We start from the raw sequence: 25,572 nt of genomic DNA, 5'->3' as shown, positions 1-25,572 counted from the left end.
ACGTTGTCCCTGACAGCCAAAGCCTATAGTGCCACTGGACAAGCCCTGCATTCCATGGCTCTCCTGCAGGTCCACCAAGCCAAGGCGCTAAAAGAACTGCATGAGGGTAGTTCCGCCCCAGATTTGATGCAGGAGCTTTGCTGCCCGGAGAGCGTGGTCTCTCAGGCGGGTGATGTCCACCTTAGTGGTCCAGGAGCAGCACCTTTGGCTCAACCTGGTCGAGATGGGTGAGGCCGACAAGGCACGGTTCCTTGCTGCCCCTATCTCCCAGGTTGGCCTATTCGGCGACACAGTCGAGGACTTTGCCCAGCAGTTCTCGACGGTGAAGCAGCAGACAGAGGCTATCCGGCATATCCTGCCCCGGCACGGCTCAAGATCCCGCACCCTGCCTACTCGTCGCCAAGTGCGTCCCCCTGCGGTGACAGCACCGGCTCTACCGCAGCCCGCCCCTTGGCCCGGCCCCGGCGTGGAGCCCACCCCAGGAGGCAGACGCCACCCGTCTCACGGCCGGCCACCAAGAACCCACGGAAGCGCCCCTGAGACAGGCAACCCAGGGAGACGAAACCCACCTTGGAGCTGGTAAGCAGACCACTCCATCCCCCGGTGGAGGGCCAGGAGGAGAATCTTTTGATGCTTTTTCATTTAATTTTGCCGTATGCCCAAGTGGCTGCGGTACCCAACAGTTCAGCAAAAGAGCGGTTTCATCGTTCCCTGGGTCACATAACCGGTGTGCACGGCCGTCATCATGACCACCGTCCACCTTTTCATCCTTGCAGGGTTGGCGCTCCAGCAGTGGTCTCCCCGCCGCTGCGCACCCAGCTGTGGCACCGATGTGACAGTCTCCACGGGACACGAGGACAGGCCTCTTCCTCCTCCATCCCAGGCTGTTCCGGGGGTGGTCACAAGTAGTCAGGTAAGTGTTTCGATGTCCCTGGAGCACGGCCACAACATGGCGTGGCACCTCGGGCTCTGCCTCACTCTCGGGATATGGAGGACGAGGAGCAGGTCATCCTGGTAGCACCCTACTGGCCCACCCAGACATGGTTCTCGGATCTCACGCTCCTCGCGACAGCCCCCCGGCGAATTCCCCTGAGGAAGGACCTTCTTTCTCAGGAACGGGGCACCATCTGGCACCCGCGACCAGACCTCTGGAATCTCCATGTCTGGCCCCTGGACAGGACGCGGAAGACCAAAGCGGTCTACCACCCGCGGTGTCTACCACCACGGTCTACCACCTGCGGTGGTAGACATGATCACTCAGGCTAGGGCCCCCTCTATGAGGTGCCTGTATGCCTTCAAGTGGCGTCTGTTCGCTAAGTGGTGTTCTTCCCGACGGGAAGACCCCCAGAGATGCGCAGTCGGATTGGTGCTTTCCTTCCTGCAGGAGAGGTTGGAAGGGTGGCTGTCCCCTTCCACCTTGAAGGTGTATGTAGCCGCTATAGCGGCACACCACGACACAGTGGACGGTAAGTCCTTAGGGAAGCACGACCTGATCATCAGGTTCCTGAGGCGAGCCAGGAGGCTGAATCCCTTCAGACCACGCCTCGTTCCCTCATGGGACCTCTCTGTAGTTCTTCAGGGTCTACAGAGAGCCCCCTTTGAGCCTTTGCAGTCAGCTGAGCTTAATGCACTCTCCTTGAAGACTGCCCTCCTGACTGCGCTCACTTCCATCAAGAGGGTAGGAGACCTGCAAGCGTTCTCTGTCAGCGAAACGTGCCTGGAGTTTGGTCCGAACTACTCTCACGTGATCCTGAGACCCCGACCGGGCTATGTGCCCAAGGTTCCCACAACCCCTTTTAGGGATTAGGTGGTGAACCTGCAAGCACTGCCCTAAGAGGAGGCAGACCCAGCCCTGACGTTGCTGTGTCCGGTGCGCACTTTACGCATCTATTTGGATTGCACGCAGAGATTTAGAGTCTCTGAGCAGCTCTTTGTCTGCTTTGGTGGACAGCGGAAAGGAAGTACTGTCTCCAAGCAGAGGATCACCCACTGGCTCACTGACGCCATAACTATGGCATATCACGCCCAGGACGTGCCGCCCCCGGTAGGGCTACGAGCCCATTCTACCAGGGGTGTAGTGGCCTCCTGGGCCTTGACCAGGGGTGCCTCTCTAACAGACATTTGCAGAGCGGCGGGCTGGGCAACACCCAACACCTTTGCGAGGTTCTACAACCTCCGGGTAGAACCGGTTTCGTCCCGTGTAGTGGCACGCACAAGCAGGTAAGTCCGGGACAGCCGGCCGGTTGTATCGCTTGTGCATAGCGCCTTTCACCTCCCATGAGCTGAAAGACGTGCGCCGTTAACTCCCAGTAGTGTTCACAAACTGTGTTCCCTGGTTGATTTCCTCCGAGTCCTGTGGCAGATGAGTTTTTGGAGAGACTCGCTGCTGGCCCAGTACACGTGCTAACTAAAGCCCTGTACTGGGGTAGGTGCTCTGCATGTGGCGGTTCCCCGTAGGTAACCCCATGCGACGTATATCTTCTGCTAATTAGTTTCCCTGTTGGCAAACTGCGTCTTCCTTGTGCAGAGGCCCCTCTGCCCCAGTCTCCATGCTTGTAGTAACTCCTCCCCCGTAGGGTAGGACCTACCTTGGGACTTCTCAACATGGCATACTTCCGACATAGCTCGGCAAGACCATGTGACGTATTTCCACTTAAATACCCCCCCCCCTCTCTGGGCGGGGTGTGGTCTCCTTGGTGTCCTCCCCTTGGGAGGGACACCCCCCCCCGACTAGACCTGGTCGGCCCAGTCGGTTAATCCCCCTTTTTTTGGGGGAGTGGAAAAAAAAGGAGATAAGGGGCCACAACTGGGCTAGCCCGTCTCTATCTTTTGGGTAGTCGACTTGTCACAAAAAAAGGGCCGTTCGACACTCATAACAGTGTTGGGGGAGGTTACGTGTCAGCCTGGTGCGCTGGCTACGAGGCACATAGCGGTCTGCCCGTCACACCGGCAGTTCACGTAACACAGTTCAGCCAGTTGCGGCGTTTTGTATAGGGACCCCTAGTGTCACTAAATCAACACAACGTCGAGTGAGTGATAGATAGGGAACATCCTGGTTACTTGAATAACTTCCGTTCCCTGACAGAGTGTGAAAACTCAATAGGTGCCTTTGTCAAGAATTTACCGATGGAGTAAAAGGTTTGCAAATGCAATTGCCAAATAAAAACCAAAAGATAAAGCCAAGGAAAAAGACCAAACACACTCAATGCCTCAAACAAGGATCATAGACCTAGCTCTATCAAAAAAACAAAAGGGAAATATTAAATAACAACATTCAGTTTTGAAACCCAAACCATGCCAAACCCCAAAATAGTACTCATAACATTGACACAAACATATATATTGAACCATAACTAAACTAATACACATATTATTCATCAAAACTATTGCAAAGAGATTTGAACATTTGACAGAAATGGTTCAGTCCAATTTCCTTCTATAAAGATGGAGTCAAAAGTGCTAGCTCCTCTTTGCGTGCTTTGGCCTGGAAATGCTGCAGTCAACAGAGCTGGATTTGGACTTGGGTACAAAAGTTAAAAAAGGTATAACATGTTTGCATCATTTTGCCTTCTATTTTTTATTTTAAATGGTCCTGTGGTGTAAGAAATTAATGTGCAGTGTTTCCAACAGATTTCAATTTATGCAGCAGGGGAAACCCGGATGAGCAATATACAGTATACTATTTACACAAAAAGATATTTTATACAAAAAAAAATAAAAATGCAACCATTTATATTTTAATTCAAATATTGCAAACGTAAATGCCTTTGCTAATATCTTTTAAACTAAACATTGTTATATGAGCAACCTGTTAGTAATGAATCTAAAGTATGCAAAACAGTTATTGGTTCATTTTTAAAAGGAATGATAACTTTAGTTCATTAAGTGAGTCAAGTAATTTTATTTGAATAGCGCTCTTCACAATACACATTGGGTCTGTTCCAAAACAAAGAAGCTATAGAGAAAAATCATACTGTAGTGTCTCTAATGTCTGCAAGTCACCATTGAGCAGTTTGATGAGTGAGTCAAATTTTGATTCAGTAACCACTCTTAATGATTCAGTGAGTCATTCAGTGAAGGTTTTGTCAGACTGATCCAGTAACTTGTGAGTTTGTGAGTCTTTAAAAATAATCTTGAAAAGAAACTAAATGAAAAAAGTCATTTGATTATGAATCAGACTACACCACAGGACAACTCAATAGAAAGACATGTTTTCCTGCAATACACTGCCTTTCCATCTCATTGCATTAATTTTAGACTACTAGATCACCATTCTGGTAAAATTACTTGATGTATTTTGCAGTAGATTCAGTAGTGGCAGAGTGTCACTGCTGGAAAGTGGTGCAGGAAATACTGAAAGTGTGATTTATCAATTACTGACCACGTTTACATGTACTTAAGAACACGGTTTATTCCAGGGTTTTAGCAGAAAGCAGCATTCTGAAACTTCATGTAAACAAGAACGCTGATTTCCTTATGCCGTTTAAGGGATTAAGAGAAAGCGGTTTAACACACTTAGGTTTCTCTTGGAGAACGACGCTTAATGTGCTCATGTAAACACATAAGCGGCGTTCTGATGGGTGTTTGAAGAGTGCGCGTGCGTGGAACAGACCGGAATAACAAACGTCATAGGATGGAACCCAACAGAATGTCAACACAGTGGAAAGAATTCAATATTTCTGTGAGTACAGTGGGAAAAACCACATCCTATAAACTATACCCATTTATACACACCAATGTAAAATATAGACTGTCCCTAACGTCTGCATATACAGTGCATTCAGAAAGTATTCACAGCGCTTCACTTTTTCCACATTTTGTTGTTACAGCCTTATTCCAAAATGGATTAAATTCATTATTTTCCTCAATTCTACAAACAATAGCCCATAATGACAACATGAAAGAAGTTTGTTTGAAATCTTTGCAAATGTATTAAAAATAAAAAAGGAAAAAAAAAAAAAACAAAAAAAAAAACGAGAAAACAAAAACAAAAAAAATCACATGTACATAAGTATTCACAGCCTTTGCTCAATATTTTGTTGAAGCACATTTGGCACCAATTACAGCCTCAAGTCTTTTTGAGTATGATGCTACAAGCTTGGCACACCTATTTTTGGGCAGTTTCTCCCATTCTTCTTTGCAGGACCTCTCAAGCTCCAACAGGTTGGATGGGGAGCATCTGTGCACAGCCATTTTCAGATCTCTCCAGAGATGTTCAATCGGGTTTAAGTCTGGGCTCTGGCTGGGCCACTCAAGGACATTCACAGAGTTGTCCCGTAACCACTCCTTTGTTATCTTGGCTGTGTGCTTAGGGTCGTTGTCCTGTTGGAAGATGAACCTTCGCCCCAGTCTGAGGTCCAGAGCGCTCTGGAGCAGGTTTTCATCAAGGATGTCTCTGTACATTGCTGCATTCATCTTTCCCTCGATCCTGACTAGTCTCCCAGTTCCAATCCCCACAGCATGATGCTGCCACCACCATGCTTCACTGTAGGGATGGTATTGGCCAGGTGATGAGCGGTGCCTGGTTTCCTCCAGACATGACGCTTGCCATTCAGGCCAAAGAGTTCAATCTTTGTTTCTCATGGTCCAAGAGTCCTTCAGGTGCCTTTTGGAAAACTCCAGGCGGGCTGTCATTTGCCTTTTACTGAGGTAGCTTCCATCTGGTCACTCTACCATACAGGCCTGATTGGTGGAGTGCTGCAGAGATGGTTGTTCTTCTGGAAGGTTCTCCTCTCTCCACAGAGAAACGCTGGAGCTCTGTCAGAGTGACCATCGGGTTCTTGGTCACCTCCCTGACTAAGGCCCTTCTCCCCCGATTGCTCAGTTTGGCCGGGCGGCCAGCTCTAGGAAGAGTCCTGGTGGTTCCAAACTTCTTCCATTTACGGATGATGGAGGCCACTGTGCTCATTGGGACCTTCAATGCTGCAGAAATTTTTCTGTACCCTTCCCCAGATCTGTGCCTCGATACAATCCTGTCTCAGAGGTCTACAGACAATTCCTTGGACTTCATGGCTTGGTTTGTGCTCTGACATGCACTGTTAACTGTGGGACCTTATATAGACAGGTGTGTGCCTTTCCAAATCATATCCAATCAACTGAATTTACCACAGGTGGACTCCAATCAAGTTGTAGAAACATCTCAAGGATGATCAGTGGAAACAGGATGCACCTGAGCTCAATTTTGAGTGTCATGGCAAAGGCTGTGAATACTCATTTAGAGCCATATTTATATGGGAGTAAAGAGTACGGCGCTTATACAGTGCATGTAAATGGGAACGCTGTTTTCTCGCAATAACACGCTTTCTCGCAGTAAGCCTGTGACAATGAGGAGGGCGTGTCCGGGTCGTGACTATGCACGCTAATCAGCAATCGGCTAATCATCTGAGGAGAGGGATAAGTGCAACGAGATGTGGCAGTTCGGGAGAGAAAGCTACAGGCAGCTGCCCTGTATACGTTTGTGTCTTTGTGTTTAAGTTTATTAAAAACTTTACTTTGATGCTTCATCTGGTTCCCGCCTCCTTTCCATTGAACCCTGTTACAAAGCCACTTTCTGGTGTCCATGTAACCGTAGTCAATGAGATTGTAAGATCTGCATGTATAAATTGAGGAATTGTAAATTGTTTAAACTGTTTGGTCTCAAAAAGGCAAATTATACAGGCGGTTTAGAACATTCATTTTATTTAACCCATTTACAGTTGATTCTTGGATTTGCATTGAACAAATACCATGTGAAAACTCAATTTGGCTGGCAAAATTGGGCATTCATTGGCAGCCACCATAGTCGGTGGGCAAGTTTATTTTTCACCCTGGTTATTATATTTTAATTACTCAAGTCAAGAACTGCCCATTTAAGTGTAACTGGGCTTAGCCTGCTAAACCTGCACAGATGGTTATTCAGCACATGTTATTTTAATCCAAAACAACTTGCAGTACAATTATAAAAGGAAAGTTTCCCTGGAGCAAGCCTTTTTTTAATGCTTTGCTCATGGGTACAGCTGGTCTGATCAGTGATTTAGGTCACCCCCCAAAAAACTGAATAATTAACTCACTCTCATTTTTGTTTGGACAAATATTATGCTGATTTTAAGGTGCTTTTTTTGTCCTTTTTGGAGATTGATAGTCTCTGTTCACTACTGTATATCCTTTCATTGCATGGAAAAGAGCAGCCTGGACATTCTGCGAAACATCCCCTTTTGTGGTCCACGAAAGAATAAAAAAACCCATGTGATTAGAACGACATGAAGGTCAATAAATGAAATGACCGAACTTTCATATTTGGGTGAACTATCCTGTAACAGGTTCGTCCGGTCATGTAAAGAGGAAACGGGAGCCGGGTGAACACTCCAACGTAAAACTTTTATTAACAGAAAAGATCACTTTTCAGCTATAAGCACCAACTCAAATATTTGCTTTTCAGCACACACACACACAGCTCTCCCCTCTGGAGGTCTGGATTGTCCTTTAAATCCCTCTACGCTCTCACTGCAAACACAAAACAACTGTTAGCGTTGATTTCCCACAGGTGTCAATCCTTACCGTACTCACTCTCACGGTCTCGCTCTCCACAGACGTTGCTCGGCCACGCCCCCATCACCATATATCCCTATACATGTAAGTGCTTTGCTCATAAGCTTCCCAGTTCATGTCTTATTTCTCCTTGGATTTGAAGCCAGGATCTTCATACTACCACCTCATCCTAATGTGTTGGTTTTGTTTCTGAATGTGTACAGAGTGTGTTAGTGTTGCGTTACCTGGCCATTTGTTTGTAGGCTTCTTCTGCCACAGCAAATATATGAGGGTCCATGTCTCCCATGTTTTGCCCAGAGTATGCATGGATGACCGCATCTCCATAGATGGGGAGCTGCTTGTATGGATTTACTGCCACCAAGATAATTCCTGAGAAGTTCAATTTTAAGGATGAACGCACTGCACTGAAATCCCAGTACAGAGTAAGTAAAGACATAACACGTAATAACTGTCATGTTTTCATTGAATAGAGCTATTCTACAACTGACCTACCACAATATGTGTAAATAATTTTGGACTCGACGAATCGAACTTTGAGGTTGTGAAGCACGGCCGGCTCGTGGAGGTAACTGAGAGCAGTGAGGTCATTCTCACCCACCAGTATGTCCGGGTTACGAAGGGGTGGCAACTTCTCACCCCCCTCCAGAGGATACTGCAACTCCTTAAGGAAAGATTACATGTCAGGTCAGATTTATTCAAATCAAAGCCAATTAAAGCATGTCAAATGATGGCTGTGTTTATACAGTGCATTCATAAAGTGTTCAGACCCCTCCATTTTTATCACATTTTGTTATGTTGCAGCCTTATGCTAAAATGTTTTTTTTTTTTTTTTTACATAAATCTACACTCCATACCCCATAATGACAAAGCAAAAACCAGATTTTTCATAACTTTGTATTAAAAAGAACAAAACTGATATCACATTGACATAAGTTTTCAGACCCTTTACTGTGACACTAGAAATTGAGCTCAGGTGCATCCCGTTTCTCTGGTTCATCTTTGAGATGTTTCTACACTTTGATTGGAGTCCACCTGTGGCAAATTCAAGTAATTGGACATGATTTGGAAAGGCACACACCTGTCTATATAAGGTCTCACATCTGAAAATACATATCAGATCAAAAACCAAGCCATGAGGTTTAAAGAACTGCCTGCAGAGCTCAGAGACGGGATTGTGTCGAGACACAGATCTCGGGAAGGCTACAAAAAAAATGTATCGGCTACATTGAAGGTTCCCAAGAGCACAGTGGCCTCCATAATTCCTAAATGGAAGAAGTTTGGAATAACCAGATGTCTTCTTAGAGCTGGCTGCCCAGCCAAACTGAGCAATCAGGGGAGAAGGGCCTTGGTAAGAGAGGTGACCAACGGTCACTCTGGTTGAGCTCCAGAGATCATGTGTGGAGATGGGAGAAACTTGCAAAAGGACAACTAATCACTGCAACACTCCACCGATCTGGGCTTTATGGCAGAGTGGCCACAAAAAAGCACCTAAAGGACTCTCAGACAGTGAGAAACAAGATTCTCTGGTCTGATGAAATGAAGATTGAACTGTCTGGCTTAAATTCTAAGCATCATGTATGGAGGAAACCAGGCACCGCTCATCAACTGCGCAATACCATCCCAACGGTGAAGCGTGGTGGTGGTAGCATGATGCTGTGGGGGTGTTTTTCAGTGGCAGGGACTAGGGGATGGGTCAGTGTTGAAGAAAAGCTGAACGCCACAAAATAGAGATATCCTTAATGAAAACCTGGTCCAGAGCGCTCAAGACCTCAGACCGGGCCAAAGGTTCACCTTCCAGCAGGACAATGACCCTAAGCACACAGCCAAGACAACATAAGAGTGGCTTAGGGACAACTCTGTGAATATCCTTAAGTGGCCCAGCCAGAGTCCGGACTTGAACCCAATCGAATATCTCTGGAGAGACCTGAAAATGGCTGTCCACCGACGGTCCCCATCCAACCTGACAGAGCTTGAGAGGATCTCCAGAGAAGAATGGCAGAAAATCTCCAAATCCAGGTGTGCAAAGCTTGTCAGAACATACCCAAAAAGACTTTAGGCTGTAATCGCTGCCAATGGTGCTTCAACTAAGTACTGAGTTAAGGGTCTGAATACTTATGTCAATGTGATATTTAATTTTTTTCATTCAAGTTTGTCATTATGGAAAATGGAAAAAATGAAGGGGTCTGAATACTTTCTGAATGCACTGTACATCATGACAAATGTAATGATAATATAATCTTGTTTGTACATTGAAAAAAAAAAGAGTAAGATTTACTTAATTTGTCTTTTGCACATTTTTGCACACAGTTTTAAGTAAATTTGAATGGTATAAAATTATGTCAAATCTACATAATTTCATGACATATTATTGAAGTGAGAGAGTAAATTTAACTCAAATGTAACATCTCAGAAACTTTTACTGACAAATCTGATGTAAATGGTTTTTAAAAGAACATTTTACAAGACAAGAATATTCTACATATTGAACTTTTATTATTATCACATTAAATAATGTGACGTATAACATATGGAAGCTTTCCACAGGAAGCTCCAAGCATGCTATGAAGTCCATTAGTCAATATCACTTTGCATTAGCAGAGGGATCCCAACACTTGGTGCACAATTTTTTGATCATGAACAGGTAATTTTGAGTAGAAAAATAACTTCATACTTCACAAAACAAGAAGTTACCAAACGTAACAAAATCAACAATAAATTTGTGTAAATAAACAGTGAAACCATGCAAGCTTATTAATTATTTAAGCCCAGTGCATGCTGGGAACAGTTAGGTAAAATTTACTCTTATTAGCTAATAAATATGACAAGGTTTTCTACTTTAGGATTGATACATGATGACGCAATGTAAAAATAACTAGTAATCATATATAATATTTACTTATATGCTACAGCATAAATCTTTACATGTTAGAATACAAAAATAATGTAGAACTGACTTATTTTCAAGTTCACGCTTTAACTTATTCAATGTAGAAAGTCCTTAATCACTTCTACTGTATTTACTTCACCACAAAATATTTTTTTCAGCTATAACAGTCTGATGTTTACTCCCTAAGATCTCTTGCTGACATGAGACTGAACTTGTGCACACTATTTATCTAAATGTACTGTATAAGGGACAGTGTAGGTGCAGCTGTTTTTAATCACCTTACCTTCAATATTACATTTTAAATGGTTCTGTGGCGTGACAAATGCATTTTTGTACGTGCTTTTATATAACAATTCTAAGTATATTATTATCAGTTTTTACTATTTTTATATATATTTCAAATATGTATATGACGTCATACCGTTCCATCCTCCAGCTGTAATTCCAGCTCTTTGTCTCCCGGTTGGAAATCTTTTAAAATCTCCGCGGATTTCCACACATGTTCCGCGTCAGGAATCCACACCCTGTTATACTGAAACACAAAACTCCAATTACAAAGTTATTTTATACGATTGTGCTTGGGAAGAGAAGTTTTCTTGTGGTTTTATGTTTTAGCATTTGTATTGCGCTTGTTTTGAATTGCTTTGGGTGTTTTACACCACCAACAACACAAAAAACGACCATAACTCTTTGGCAAGAACATTATATTCTCAAATGGATACACGCTAAACTTAAATAGCATGTTAGTAAACACAACCCAATGACTTCAAGTTTAAGCACTTTCCGTTTCAAGCATACCTTTGTGTACAACTCCGACAAAGCCATGGCAACAGGAGCCCCGTCACTTGACACAGATTTCTTTCAGGTTCTTCTCATGACATTTGCAAACGAAACTGATATTCATACTAGTAACTTTTTCACCACAGCACCTGCTAAGTCAGTGGGTCAACACTTTGGGAACTTCCACGCTCACCTGTTACTGCCGGCGAAACTACGAATCCTACTATGGCGAAAGCTTGCTACTTAATATTCATGAACTACTTCTAAATATTCATAGATAATTATTTATATTCATGAGACAAGGGAGTTTTAGTTGTTGGTGGTGGTTTTTACTTCTATTTCACTAATTATTGACAGTGGAATGTAATACAAAGCACACACCAAAAGCCTACATAAAAAATAAAAATAAAAATAAAAAAAATAAAAAACAACTTAAAGACATTTTTGAGTTTTCATGGTGCAAATTAGGGTACAATAGAGCTAAAAGCTCCCTTACAAGCTAATTTTGATTTTATTTTCACAAAACACTAAACAGCAACAAACTACCACAGTACTTGTCTCAACACCTGTTTGTCACCATTCACTTCAAAATATTCCTGATCCATGAGATCATTGGGTGCAATATCTAAAGTTTGATTTTTAGGTAATTTGTTCAAATATTTAATACTTTTTGAAATGTTGCAAATTCATGTAGCTAATGAGGATCCCTAAAAGTATCACTTTTATTCTGAGACAAAATCCTTATTTGTCATTTTCAGTTTTGTTCAAGGTGATTAAATCAAAAGTTATTTAATAACTGTCCAATAAGTAAAAGGATGGTATTTGAGTTAAAAGGCCCCCCTGTTGCAGGGGCCTACATTGGGAGGAATTGCTTTGTTATCAAGAATGTTGAAATGGGCTCAACTTCACTGATCCAATCACAATGGATATTCTATGTTCATAGAATACTTGAAATGTTATGAAATGCAAAACGTGATTGAAATTGTCAGGAAATGGTTAACCCTTTACTGAAGTGGTTATTTTCAATAAGCATTATCTTACTTTGTTACTAAAAAAACAAACAAAAAAACAAAACAAAAAAAATTGTCTATGTACCATAATATTGTTTTCACGCATTTCATGTATGCTAGTGCTTAATTTTCGCAAAAATTATGAAGCTGGGCTTTTAGCTATTTTTATTTTTATTTTTTATTGATTAATTACTCTTGAAAAAAGATATTTACAAAAGTAGTACTCTTTCTTTATACATATAACTTGATACATTAATACTGAACAAGCCAAATAGTTGGCTACAACCTTAAACAGTCCCTTTTCTAGTATTCATCGATCACTTTGGATTAGAGCGTCTACTAACTGAATAAATAAAAAATGTACAAAAATGTACAAAAATGTACAAGCCTTTCCAAAACATGCTATGCCACTGGAAGGTAATAGCATAACGTGACATACGTGACGTATGCAGGATCTAATTAATATTCATGTTAGAAGCCTTCGCCATAGTGGGATTCGTAAAATTAATGTTTGGCGGACTTTGCTTTCCCACCGTGCGCGAGCGAGTCTCGTGACGCTGTGCTTACCATAGGGGTGTGTACATATGAACAAGGATTTGGCAGACAAAAAATAACAGGATACTGCTTACTCATTCAGTGAGTGCACAAGTATGCACACAAATGATCCTCAGATGGTTAAACATGAAGACAAGTTTTCTCTTGGCTTAGTGCAGTCAGATCAAAATCTTGTGATCTTGATGCATACTTCCACACACTATGATGGCAATGGAATTCGAGAATACTGCATACAGTGCCTTATTTACTCTATTGTCTACTATCTTCTTACAATTTGATATTAGTTTCAAAGGTTTATAGACCATTTCAAGAATGTAAACAAAAACAAATGAATTAGAACCACAGATTATTTAGCAGAAATGGGCAACTTCTATTAAAACGAATGGGAGAAATTGGAACGTTCAACCAAGGAGCTCTGAGCACCCAACGGTCAATGGATATAGAAAGGAAGTCCTACCTTAGAGTTAAAAGAGCCAATCACCTTTTAGATACAGACATCACCTGTCAATCAACTCTTGAACGTGCATGCGCATTAGCTATACAAGCCGTGAAAATTGTCATATGTCATAAGTATTGTCATATTTTATTACTGATTTGTTATATGTTCTTTAATCGTAATCTTGAACAACCGTTTTTGAGATTTTGGTCTTTCTCCATTTAAGTAGTTAGGAGGTGCACTGTCATGACGCTTGTTTGCATAGAAAAACAGCTGCCCAAACTGCCCAAGAGCGTTCCAAATATGGCCGCCGAATGGACTGACTTACCTTGAAAAAGGGACTTTGTTGAAAGGATTCGGAAATACAGTACGTTTGGACCGTTCTAATAAATTTCTAGCAAGTCAGTCCACTGTCGGCCATCTTTGGAACGCTCTCAGGTGGTTATTTCCAGTCATGCCAGTGCAGCTCCTATCTACTTGTATGGGGAAAGACCGAAATCTCCAAAACGGATGGTCAAGTTTACGATAAAAGAACATATTTCATATAAGCAGTACAATTTTATTGGTCTGAGTCACTTGTGGCGCTGGCTTCACGCTACACGTGCTCCAATCCCCGGTGATGCATCTAACTTGAACCGGACCTTCACCGCCCCGTTCCTGGACCCACGAAGACGCCAGCAGATAGAGACAGGTCTCCAGAAGAGAGGCGTGCTCGGTGTTTAAAGGCAGTGGTGATGAGGTTGTGTTTCATTGGCTGCTGTTGGGCATTCCAATTTCTTCCATTCATTTTAATAGAAGTGGTCCATCTCTGCCAAATGCTCTCTGTTTTGGCAAGCAAGATCATATTGTTATAAGGTCTTAAAACAGAACAAATATTAATTGCACTAAAAAATCAGCAAAGAAAGAAGAGGGGAAAAAAAGACAGGGGTATTGCAACATATTCAAAAAGAAAATCAATCAAAGGAAAACAGATCAAAGGATTTACAAATATTAATGGTTTTGATAGCCTTTGTATTCTGCGACCTTGAAATAGTTTAAAAGTAGTATTGTAGTTCAGTATGCAGAACATCCAAAATGGGTTTTTGATTAGGAAAATTTACATTTATGTACATAAAACTTAAAACCAAACAGTACATTTTCCCAGAATATATAAAAGTCTTTTACAATGTTTTCATTTATAAATTGGGAAAGGCCTTTCCACAGTGACTTGTTGTACTGGCAATGCCAAAAATACGACAAGCAGGAAATGTTCACGGAACAGTGAAGTCACTTGACGTCTCCAAAGGACAGTCCTTGAAATGGTCTATAAAGGTTTCAATCAGTAGTGTTGTCACATCATGAACTCAGTACAGCAAGTGATGTACAGTTCTCTCAGTTATTAAATGGGAAACTATAATTCAATTTAAAGAGATTTGCTTTTTGCACACACTTTAACTCTTAAAGTCCCCACAATATTTGCCTTCATTGTATTACTCAAAGAGATTTGCAGTTTGGTTTTCCATGTATTACAGGTAAAAGGCAATGCTGGTAAGTGTGAAAAGTGAAACCTGTTGCATTACAAATAATGTTAGATCATCAAGATCAGTAGTGAGCAAGATCTGGTAATACCAGTTCTTCCTCTTTGTTGTAGCAGAAAATATTCCTTGTAGCTCTTTGGAACTTTTGTATAAACATGTTTGTTATAATTTCCACTTGCTTACAATAACAGCCTCAAAGTGCCCACCAATGCAACATTTTGATACAGAGTGCTAATGCAAACAACTGTGCATTTATTTGTGCCTTCAATAACATATGCATTTAATAATATACATAGGCCTACATAAGCTGTGTGTATTTGTAAATTTTATATGTGCATTTTGTGAATGTATTCAAAACATTTATGGCTCTGATGCATGTACTTCTGTTTTGATTGGGTTGCGATTATGGGGGGTAAAAAGGTAACATGACAGGTGAAAACAATGAGGAGCAGTTACAACACAGGTGATGGTGCTCTCACGCGGTGAGCAGGTGAAACTGCAGGCGGGTGGAAATCTATGCATTGCGGATCTATTCATTTTTAATTATTAATTTTAATGAATATATTAATATAGAAGTATTTTATCTTTCTCTTATGATGGCTAAAATAATTAGACTTGCATTTCTAGATACAGCAAACATCAAGCAATAGTGTTATTATTTGAGGTTCGGTGGAAATTAGTGTAGCGACCAATCAAATGTTCGTATGCAAATTACTGCGGAAAATAAAGACCAATGGCATTTCAGTATTCAAAGATAGCAGTTAACGCAATTTTTGTCAGTTAGATTTTGAATGGGTAATGTCAGTTGTGAGTCAACGGAAATTTTCTTCGAATCCAATTTCAAATTTATTAAAATGTGCAGGGTTAGTCAAGACTCACAAGAATAGACATAGCTAACTGAAATTATCCACAAAATAAAAATAAAATAAAACTGAATTAATTGAACGCTTGAGGAAGACCAATACATTGTTGCCTGTATGTCGGTTACGTTATGAAATCCATTATTTGAAATATATTAAGTGTTTTGGCGTTTAAAATCGACCTACATCAAGAGACATTGTAGGATATTAAATCAGGCATCGAACAAAATACCCCAGGCAGGTTCTTTAATCTGGATATTAATCAGAAAATTTTAATCTGTTGTTTGTAGTAGCTCGAATGAGTTCAAATTCCAACTGATTTTGTTCAATTACTTTATAGTTCAACTATGGAATTTGTAGCAAAACCACAAAATTGGTCATCGTTTTAATACAGTAACCATATTTAAACCATGATATTTGTGGTAAAACCATAGAAATAATACAAGACAACAGAAATGGTAACAAAAATCATAATCATTCTGCCAAAAACAACACTGTTAGTTTTTACTATAGTAACACCATGGTTAATGTGAGGCACGTACCACAAAAATAGTTTACTAATATAAAACGTTAGTAACCATTTTTTGTGGCAGAAAGATTATTCTTACCATAGTTTTGTTTTTCTTGTATTGTTATTATTATTATTAATATGGCTTTACTATGAATATCACAGTTAAAATATGGTAAATTTCTGGTTATGGTTTTACTACAAAGTTAAATGCCATAATTGAACTAGTTATTGTAGTAAAGCCATGGTAACTCCTGTGGTTACTATTGTATGTTGTACTATAGTTACCAAAGTTCAGCTATGTTACTGTAGTAAAACCATGGTTAATTTTCATACAGGATGGATAAAACTAATGCAATGAATCAAAATAAAATCTACTATTACACTGTTAAAATACACTATTGCGACGGAGCACAAAATAATTTCAGAAGATAAATTCCCTCTGCTCTAAGAGGCTCTGTAATATTCCTTTGCTTTTACTATGCAATTGTATACTAAAAATAATAAATGCTACTTTAAAGCTCGAACCTTTCTATAGAACGCACATTGTATAGTGTGAAATGTAGGTCTGTATGACAACTTTATATAGCGACTGTAAATCAGTCAGCAGCTATATAACCTGTTGTTCTAACTGCACTTTCTTGGTTTTAATATGACGTAGAGTCTGTGGAACTCTTGATCTCTGAAACACTCCAAGCGCTGTAGTTATTATGTATTTGTGTTATTGCGGTCTTTGTGTTTTTGTTAGTGCCTCTGAAGAGTATCACCATGGATGTGCTGGTTCAGGGGCATGTTGCCACAGTCACGTCCACTCTGCAGTATGTGAATGAGGAAGAGCGCCACGTGTAGCCCTTGTTCGTCTTTCCTCTGCCAGCTGATGCTGCTGTCTGCCACTTCAGTGCCAAGATCAGGAGCAGGAGATTGTGGCAGAGGTGCAAGAGAGACAGAGCGTGAGTCCAAATACTGTGGCTGAGTCCCAGTTCATAAAATCGTGTCTTGATATCACAGAACACAAGTTTGTCTCTCTCTTGTAGGCGAGGGATCAGTATGATGATGCTGTGAGTTCGGGTCAGCAGGCATTTCTGTTGGAAGAGAGCGCAGAGAGTTCTGATGTGTTCAGACTGAGTGTTGGGTGTCTGTCACCGCATCAGAACGCTGCCATCACCATCATCTACATCACCAAGCTTGCTGTTCAGGCCGATCACGCCCTGCGCTTCTGTCTGCCTGCTGTACTCAACCCCAGATACACACCAGCAGGTACTACAGTTCTGCATACACACTTTCTCACCAGAGTGAATGACACCATTATAAGGTTCTGTGTGTGGTTTCAGGTTCAGGTGGTGGAATAGTTTCAGAGATTTCATTAGTATGTGGATCTGTTCCCTACACTCTGACTCTCAGTGTTCATGTGAGCTCTCCAAACCCCATCTCCAAACTAGAGTCCAGCTGCACTCTGGATCCTCTAGTGTTCCTCAACTCTGATCACACTCAAGCTACGGTATTTATATGTGTATGAACAGAAGAGTGTTTATGCATGTGGTTTTAAGGAGAAATAAGATTGTTATAAATGTTCTATGTGTGTGTAGGTGAATCTGAGTGCTGGTATGATAAGGACGTTGAGCTGTTTCTGTACTATCAGAATACCCATCAGCCCACTGCTATAGTGGAGGCAGGACTGGCCACTAACCAGCCAGATAAGACATGTAGTTCACCTGAATTATGAGCTCTGTTTTTGCACGTGTTTATTTTGAATTTAGTCTATTGACAGAAGTTTTGTGTTTGACTAGTATAATTGAGCTCTCTTTCTCTCTATCAGGTTTTCTGATGGGGGATCCAGTGGTCATTATCAGTTTGTACCCAGAATTCCCTGAGGAAGTGATGTCTTCAGTGGCATCACAAGGTGAGTTTGTTTTCGTGATTGACAGATCAGGCAGTATGGACGACATGATGCATCATGGGAAAAGAGCACAGAGGCGCATAGATGGCGCAAAGGTAAAATTCAGAGACCATATGTACGTATATATTTAATATACAGCATTTATTGTATAAACGCATTCAGATGAGACACATTTAAATGTCTGTATTTATCTCTTGTCAGGACACTCTTCTCATATTGTTGAAGAGTCTGCCAATGGGATGCTACTTCAATATCTATGGATCTGGCTCTCGCTTCAAGTCCTTCTTCCAGTTAGTAACTCGACCTTTAATACTCCTTTGTTTGTTATGCTTATTTCTGCATTGTGTGTGAGGAGAGGCACTCACTGATGTGTGTGTGTGTGTGATTGCAGTAAAAGTGTTGTGTACAATCAGATGACAATGGATGAGTCTCTGACGAGAGTGAAGGAAATGCAAGCAGATATGGGCGGCACTGAGATTTTAGAGCCTCTAAAACACATCTGCAGTCAGCGCTGTTACCCTGATCACCCCAGACAGGTACACCACCTCAAAATACACCATATTCATGCAGAAAACCATTTAATATTCCACATAGAGGACTTTTTGGAATGTTTAGGCTTTACACAGTTTTCTGAAATGTTTAGATCTGTGGTTCTCAACTTGTTTTGCTTCAGGAAATTGATTTTACATTCGACATAAAGTGGTGAATCATCAAAGTAACAAAATTGTTTATTGAATAAAAGGAAATAAAATATCAAAATCAAACACTAAAATTTATTAATATTACCATCAACTGCATAGACTCAATAATATGCTATATTGTTAACATGACATAGGCTGAATGGAAAAATGTACAATTTTAGTTTATAAATGTTTCCTGAATGTCGATAGTTTCATGCTCTGTTTTTTTAATTCTATTCTTAATATGCACAATTGTATGGTTAGTTGAATTTTTTTTATTTAAATTTATCATTGTTTTTCCATGATCCCACAGTGGTAAAGTCTTACAATTCAAACAAAATCCTTTAATTTGTGATACGGAACACATAATTTAAATTAAGTAAAGGGTTAAACTTTTAATGGACTGAGTCATGTGACAAAACAACATGGAACAACATGGCATATACTTTTTTTTTTTTCCTTTTGCAGCTATTTATCTTCACAGATAGAGAGGTTTGTAACATTAAAGAGGTGCTGGACCTGGTAAAAAGTCATGTTCACTCTCACAGGTGGCTGTCTTTCATGGCTTTATAATTCACATTTTAGCTTAAGGCTTACAGTGCATCCGGAAATTATTCACAGCACTTCACTTTTTCCACATTTTGTTAATTTACAACCTTATTCCAAAATGGATTAAATTCATTATTTTCCTCAAAATTCTACAAACAATACCCCATAATGACAACGTGAAAGAAGTTTGTTTGAAATCTTTGCAAATTTATTAAATTTAAAAAACGAAAAAAATAAAATAAAAAAATCACGTACATAAGTATTCACAGCCTTTGCCATGACACTCAAAATTGAGCTCAGGTGCATCCTGTTTCCACTGATCATCCTTGAGATGTTTCTACAACTTGATTGGAGTCCACCTGTGGTAATTCAGTTGATTGGACATGATTTGGAAAGGCACACACCTGTCTATATAAGGTCCCACAGTTAACAGTGCATGTCAGAGCACAAACCAAGCCATGAAGTCCAAGGAATTGTCTGTAGACCTCCGAGACAGGATTGTATGGAGGCACAGATCTGGGGAAGGGTACAGAAAAATTTCTGCAGCATTGAAGGTCCCAATGAGCACAGTGGCCTCCATCATCCGTAAATGGAAGAAGTTTGGAACCACCAGTACTCTTCCTAGAGCTGGCCGCCCGGCCAAACTGAGCGATCGGGGGAGAAGGGCCTTAGTCAGGGAGGTGACCAAGAACCCAATGGTCACTCTGACAGAGCTCCAGCTATTCTCTGTGGAGAGAGGAGAACCTTCCAGAAGAACAGCCATCTCTGCAGCACTCCACCAATCAGGCCTGTATGGTAGAGTGGCCAGACGGAAGCCACTCTTCAGTAAAAGGCACATGACAGCCCGCCTGGAGTTTGCCAAAAGGCACCTGAAGGACTCTCAGACCATGAGAAACAAAATTCTCTGGTCTGATGGAACAAAGATTGAACTCTTTGGCCTGAATGGCAAGCGTCATGTCTGGAGGAAACCAGGCTCCGCACATCACCTGGCCAATACCATCCCTACAGTGAAGCATGGTGGTGGCAGCATCATGCTGTGGGGATGTTTTTCAGCGGCAGGAACTGGGAGACTAGTCAGGATCGAGGGAAAGATGAATGCAGCAATGTACAGAGACGTCCTTGATGAAAACCTGCTCCAGAGCGCTCTGGACCTCAAACTTCTTTCACGTTGTCATTATGGGGTATTGTTTGTAGAATTGAGGAAAATAATGAATTTAATCCATTTTGGAATAAGGCTGTAACATAACAAAATGTGGAAAAAGTGAAGCACTGTGAATACTTTCCGGATGCACTGTATATTACCCTGTTCTGATGTAAAAGTTTGATTAATGTCAGATGATGCTAATTATTAACCAATGCAATAAACTGCTGAGTTTGAGTAAATGAGCTTTTGTTGTGTCTTCAGGTGTTTTTCATTCAGGATTGGTGAGGGTGCAAGTACCGCCCTCATCACAGGAATGGCCAGAGAGGGTTGTGGTCACGCCCAGTTCATCACAGGCCCCGACCGCATGCAGCCCAAAGTAAGACAACAGATCAAAGGGTTTATCTGGAAACAAAGCAGATACATTCAGATTAAGATCATATCTAAAAAGAAAGGGTATGAATATGTGTCACCATTTTTTCTTTCTCTTTAAATTGTATCAGGTGATGCAGTCCCTCAAATTTGCGCTGCAGCCTGCAGTGGTTAATATCTCTGTGAATTGGACTGTGCCAGATGGCATTACTGTTGACACACTGTCCCCTTACATCAATGTGCTCTTTCAGGGTCAAAGGGCACTACTATATGCCCAGCTTAAAGGAGAGGTGAGAGCTTTCATCATGTTTTGCTTTAATGCGAATTTGAGACCAATGTCTCTCATTAGTATAGATTGTAAAATCCTCATGTTTTCAAGTTAAGGTGCCTTTTCCCGCTCCTATAGAGTTCAGGAAGCTCTGAGGGAACAGTGACTGTGACATACAGCCTGAAAGATCAACCAGTGACAAACCAGCTCCACTTCTGCCTTAAACCAACTGAAGATATTGGGTAAAACTTATGAACATGTTAGCGTGCATTTTTCCTGGGAATTAAACCCATGACCGTAGCATTGCTAGTGTCTGCTCTGCTAGATCTATTATTTCCTGTGGCTTCTTGAATATATATTACTTAATTTTATAGGCTTTTCAGTTAGAAGTGCATGTTTCCTTTTCAAAGCCAACAATAAATCTTTATTGCTTTTTTCATTTCATTTCATTCTTTTATTTTTTTTATTTTTCCCCTTTTTCACCCAGTTTGGAATGCCCAATTCCCGGTGCGCTTTTTTAAGTCCTCGTGGTCACATAGTGATTCGCCTCAATCCGGGTGGCGGAGGATGAATCCCAGTTGCCTCTGCGTCTTATCACTTGGCTTGTTGAGCGCGCTGCCACGGAGACATAGCGCATGTGGAGGCTTTATGCCATCCACCGCGGCATCCGCGCCCAATTCACCATGCGCCCTACCGAGAACGAACCACATTATAACGACCACGAGGAGGTTACCCCATGTGATTCTACCCTCCCTAGCAACCAGGCCAATTTGGTTGCTTAGGAGACCTGGCTGGAGTCACTCAGCACGCCCTGGGATTCGAACTAGCGAACTCCAGGGGTGGTTTCATTTCATTCTTTATTGCATTCTCTAGTTGCTGTATTTTTCCATCCAAGTTACATTTTTGACAGTGTTGTAGTACTCAAGACCGGTCTTTTCATGGACTCATGAGCAATTGGACTCGATCTTGACTCAGACTTGAACAAGTGTGGACTCTGCTTTTACCCCAAGACCAGTCGAATCCCTTTTCAGAAAATATACTGTGAAACTTCACTGACAAGCATTTTTTGACTGACAGTATCAGCGATTATGACATCGGCTGTGTAGAATCAGAACTAGTGATGGCACTCACAATTCTTTCCAGCAAACTGGACAAACGGGTTAGCAAAAAGGTCTGAATCGATTCTCTATTCAGTCCGATTCGTTCGGACTGCTGTCTCACTGAATAATTTGCAGCAGTTTCTCACTCAGTAAAATGGCATCATGGGAACAAACCAGTCATTGGATTAAGTGGATATTTACCTACAATCATTTGAAACAAAATAGAGATAACTTTGAGGAACTTTAATTGGTTTTGTGTCTTGTTTATAAGAGGCCATTCACACCAAATGCATTTTCGCATCCATCCATGCTGTTTTCTGTTGCTTTTCTATGAAAACATGTTAAACGCACGGCTTTGACCGATGCACCGAGTATCTCGCGCAGGATCGCCACAATTTTTTCTTATGTTCTTATGTCAAGTTAAAAAGAACATCAACTGTAAAAAGCATGTCTCGAGACACCTGTGTTCTTTTCTACACTATTTGCTGCACTACGTTGATCTGAACGGCCTCTGTCTTTTAGAAATTATTTAGCAATTAGTTTCATGAATGCTACACATACTGAAGAAAATGTAAATATTTGTAAATGAAATACTTCTCTCAGTGTCATCAGAATTGAATAGTTTGGTGTAGTTTTTGCAAAAAAACAACAACAAAAAAAAGAGGTTTCTCTGCATACCCCGAGATGAAATCCTGCAGGCGGAGGTGAGCAGAAATGCTTACTTGACTTACAATGAATGCAATATAGTAGTGCAATTGAAGAAATTGTAAACAAATTTATTGCACATTTCTGCATAAATATTGTCAGATTTAATACATTATTGTTAGGTTTTTAGGCCCATTTTAGTTGTAGTACATTAATACTGTATTTTGTATAGCAGAAATTTTTACTTGACTTGAAAATTTGTATACAGAAGCTGGCAGTTTGTATTGCCATGCTAAGCCACATAGGCGATTTGCACCTTTAATTTGAGTTTTTCACTGACATTTTGTTAACACTGACATGTCGTAATTTTAATACCATTGTGTTTACTTAAACTAGGATATGGCATTGTTCATTTTTATTCTCGACTGGTAATACTGTTTAATCAACATGCCCTCTTACCGAATTACATATTTTTCACCTCAAACAAACATACGGTTTATATGCACATTTTGGTGTTTCCATCCAGCATTTTTATGTGATATTCCATAATTTGGAATTATGCTTCTGTAGGTTGGCCATCCACCGTCTGGCGGCTCGGTCCCTCATTCGCTCACTGGAGCAGCAGGAGAGGGCAGGTGTTACAGGAATGGAGGGTATCAAGAGCAGGATGCTGGAGCTCAGTGTTCAGGCAGGAGTGAGCTGTGTTCATACAGCCTTCATTGCCATTAACAAAGACAGCAGACAGACTGTGAAAAGACCCTTGCTGCAGAGGAGAGTACCAACAGGAGGTTAATGTTCTGCATATCAAAATAAAATGTTTAAAATAGCATTTCCTGTCATTTAACAACACATTTGATGTGTTCATTCCATGAAAGGATCCCTGGTGCAGAGAGAGCCAACAGTAAAAACAAAAAAACAAAACAAAAAAACATACAACATATGTGTGTGTTCAGCTGATGTTGAGCTCCAGAAGGACCCTTTGCTCCAGCTGGTTTCTCTCCAGAAGGCATCAGGCTGCTGGGATCTGAACTCCACACTGGCTCATGTGTTTGGAAAGACAGAGGATGAGCTGACCAATCAGAAACCAGCACAGGTGGGAAATATGAAATATATATATCATTGATTGTGCACATTGTCCAATGACAAACACATGTGAATGGTTTTGTGTTCCAGGTGGATGTGTTAGTTTGGGCCACTCCTCTGGCTCTCTTCTGGTTGTATGGATATAAAATGGATCATCAGGTTGAGTGGCAGTTTGTGGCCATGAAGGCGGCATCATGGATCCGCTCTCATAAAGGTGAGATCTCCATCCCAGACAACATTCATTCAATCAGCATTCAGATAAGAGATGTTTGAGGACATATATTACTACAGTGTGTACAGTTATTACTTTACATGTGTTTCAGTGGACAGTGTGTCTCAGTGTATGTGTGTTGGTAATGTCCTTCTGGGATGTCTGGTGACAGAAGAAACTCTTGGAATCTGAAGACTTGGGACACAAGTAATGCTTTTTTTTTTCACTCAAAAATTATGTGCATTAGCTCAGGTCAATGAGGCCTGCGATCAGTAAGTTCCAAACAGAAATACAAAACCTGTCCTGATTGAAAGTAAACAAGCTGACAAAACATGTAATCAACATTTTTGGTGATAATTTAGCATAATGAGAGATTTATAAGCAATTTTTAATAAGCCGGTCATTTTTGACCGGGAACACCAAAATTGTAACAAAGTGAAAAAAACACACACACAAAAAATAACATTTTGATATCCTGTGTGAACAAAGTCAGAAAGTTTACATAAACTAGCATTTTCAGGTAAAAGAAAATCCTCTTCAGGTCAAAATGACCGGAAGACAACAATGAAAAGGATGGACAAGTTTAAATAAAACATATTTAATCAACATTATGCCATCAGTGCTGTCGATTGAGCTTAACTTGGTCCCTTTATTGCATGTTGAACTCTAACATACAAACTAATTGTGTACCACACTGGGCATGCTATTTTTTTATTTACTAACAGCTGAGCAGAGATCCTTAAAATGATTTCACAGCAAAGCATTTGTCATGGTATATCCTACTTTACTCAAACATACTGAACAGTAAGAGAATGCAAAATTAGCTATAAGGTCTGTATCACAAACATATGGACCATAGAAATAAAATTCTGTGGAGACTGAGAATTCAGAGGGGATGTTCAAGAACACAACCATTTTGAGAGTTAAAAAAGAAATTCAGAAGGGTTGCCAGGTTGCCATGTAACAGCATTTCAAAAATATTTCTATTTTGGTTTATGCGGATTATAATATTCCTTATATCTCTATTCAGTTTAGGTAATATGTGAAATAGGCCTACATTGTTAAGAAAATGTATTTAAATCTAAATGTAAATCATATATATTAAATGTAAATTATATAAATTATATATATGTATATGATACAGTGTATATATACAGTATATTTTTAACTTAAGTACCAAGTGTATAGGATCATTAGAGACCCTAGATACATAATAGTGTTGCTTTTTTCTTGCTTCCGTAAATCATATTTTTATGATTATTTCATATCTACAAGTTTACTACGACAGGATACATATTTATTTGTTTATTACAAGACAAATTAGTATTATATTCATACAAATGACTACTATATGATGTCGATTTCCTGTGCAACAGAGATGAATTATCAGTATGCCATATGCGTGTACACATATAATACATGCCTGTAGAGCCGAGGAGGGCGGGGCCGGGCTGGAATGAGACACACCCGGTCCCCAATCAGCCTGATGGGGTGCGCAAGGGATAAAGGCGCCCGGGGACGACAGTTCGAGAGAGAGAGAATTGCA

General features: G+C 40.8%; 1 protein-coding gene and 1 pseudogene across 1 annotated transcript in view; one reads left to right on the top strand and one right to left on the bottom strand.

Annotated features, from left to right (window-relative positions):
- The window catches only part of myo5c (myosin VC), a 39,769-nt gene extending 28,406 nt beyond the window's left edge, over positions 1 to 11,363 (bottom strand). Inside the window, exons 1-4 of the mRNA XM_051692107.1 lie at positions 11,213 to 11,363; positions 10,836 to 10,946; positions 8,020 to 8,188; positions 7,752 to 7,896 (exon numbers count right to left, since the gene is read on the bottom strand). Of these exons, the coding sequence (XP_051548067.1) occupies positions 7,752 to 7,896; positions 8,020 to 8,188; positions 10,836 to 10,946; positions 11,213 to 11,239 (452 nt within the window). The 5' untranslated portion in view covers positions 11,240 to 11,363. The remainder of the gene's footprint in view (positions 1 to 7,751; positions 7,897 to 8,019; positions 8,189 to 10,835; positions 10,947 to 11,212) is intronic.
- A 3,774-nt stretch (positions 11,364 to 15,137) lies between these two features.
- On the top strand, positions 15,138 to 24,218 carry LOC127437612 (von Willebrand factor A domain-containing protein 5A-like; annotated as a pseudogene).
- Positions 24,219 to 25,572: the final 1,354 nt, after the last annotated feature.

Source organism: Myxocyprinus asiaticus, chromosome 48 (assembly GCF_019703515.2).
Source record: "Myxocyprinus asiaticus isolate MX2 ecotype Aquarium Trade chromosome 48, UBuf_Myxa_2, whole genome shotgun sequence".
NCBI lineage: Eukaryota > Metazoa > Chordata > Actinopteri > Cypriniformes > Catostomidae > Myxocyprinus > Myxocyprinus asiaticus.
Note: the sequence above shows the minus strand (reverse complement) of the source record. Positions and strands in the feature narration are given on the sequence as shown.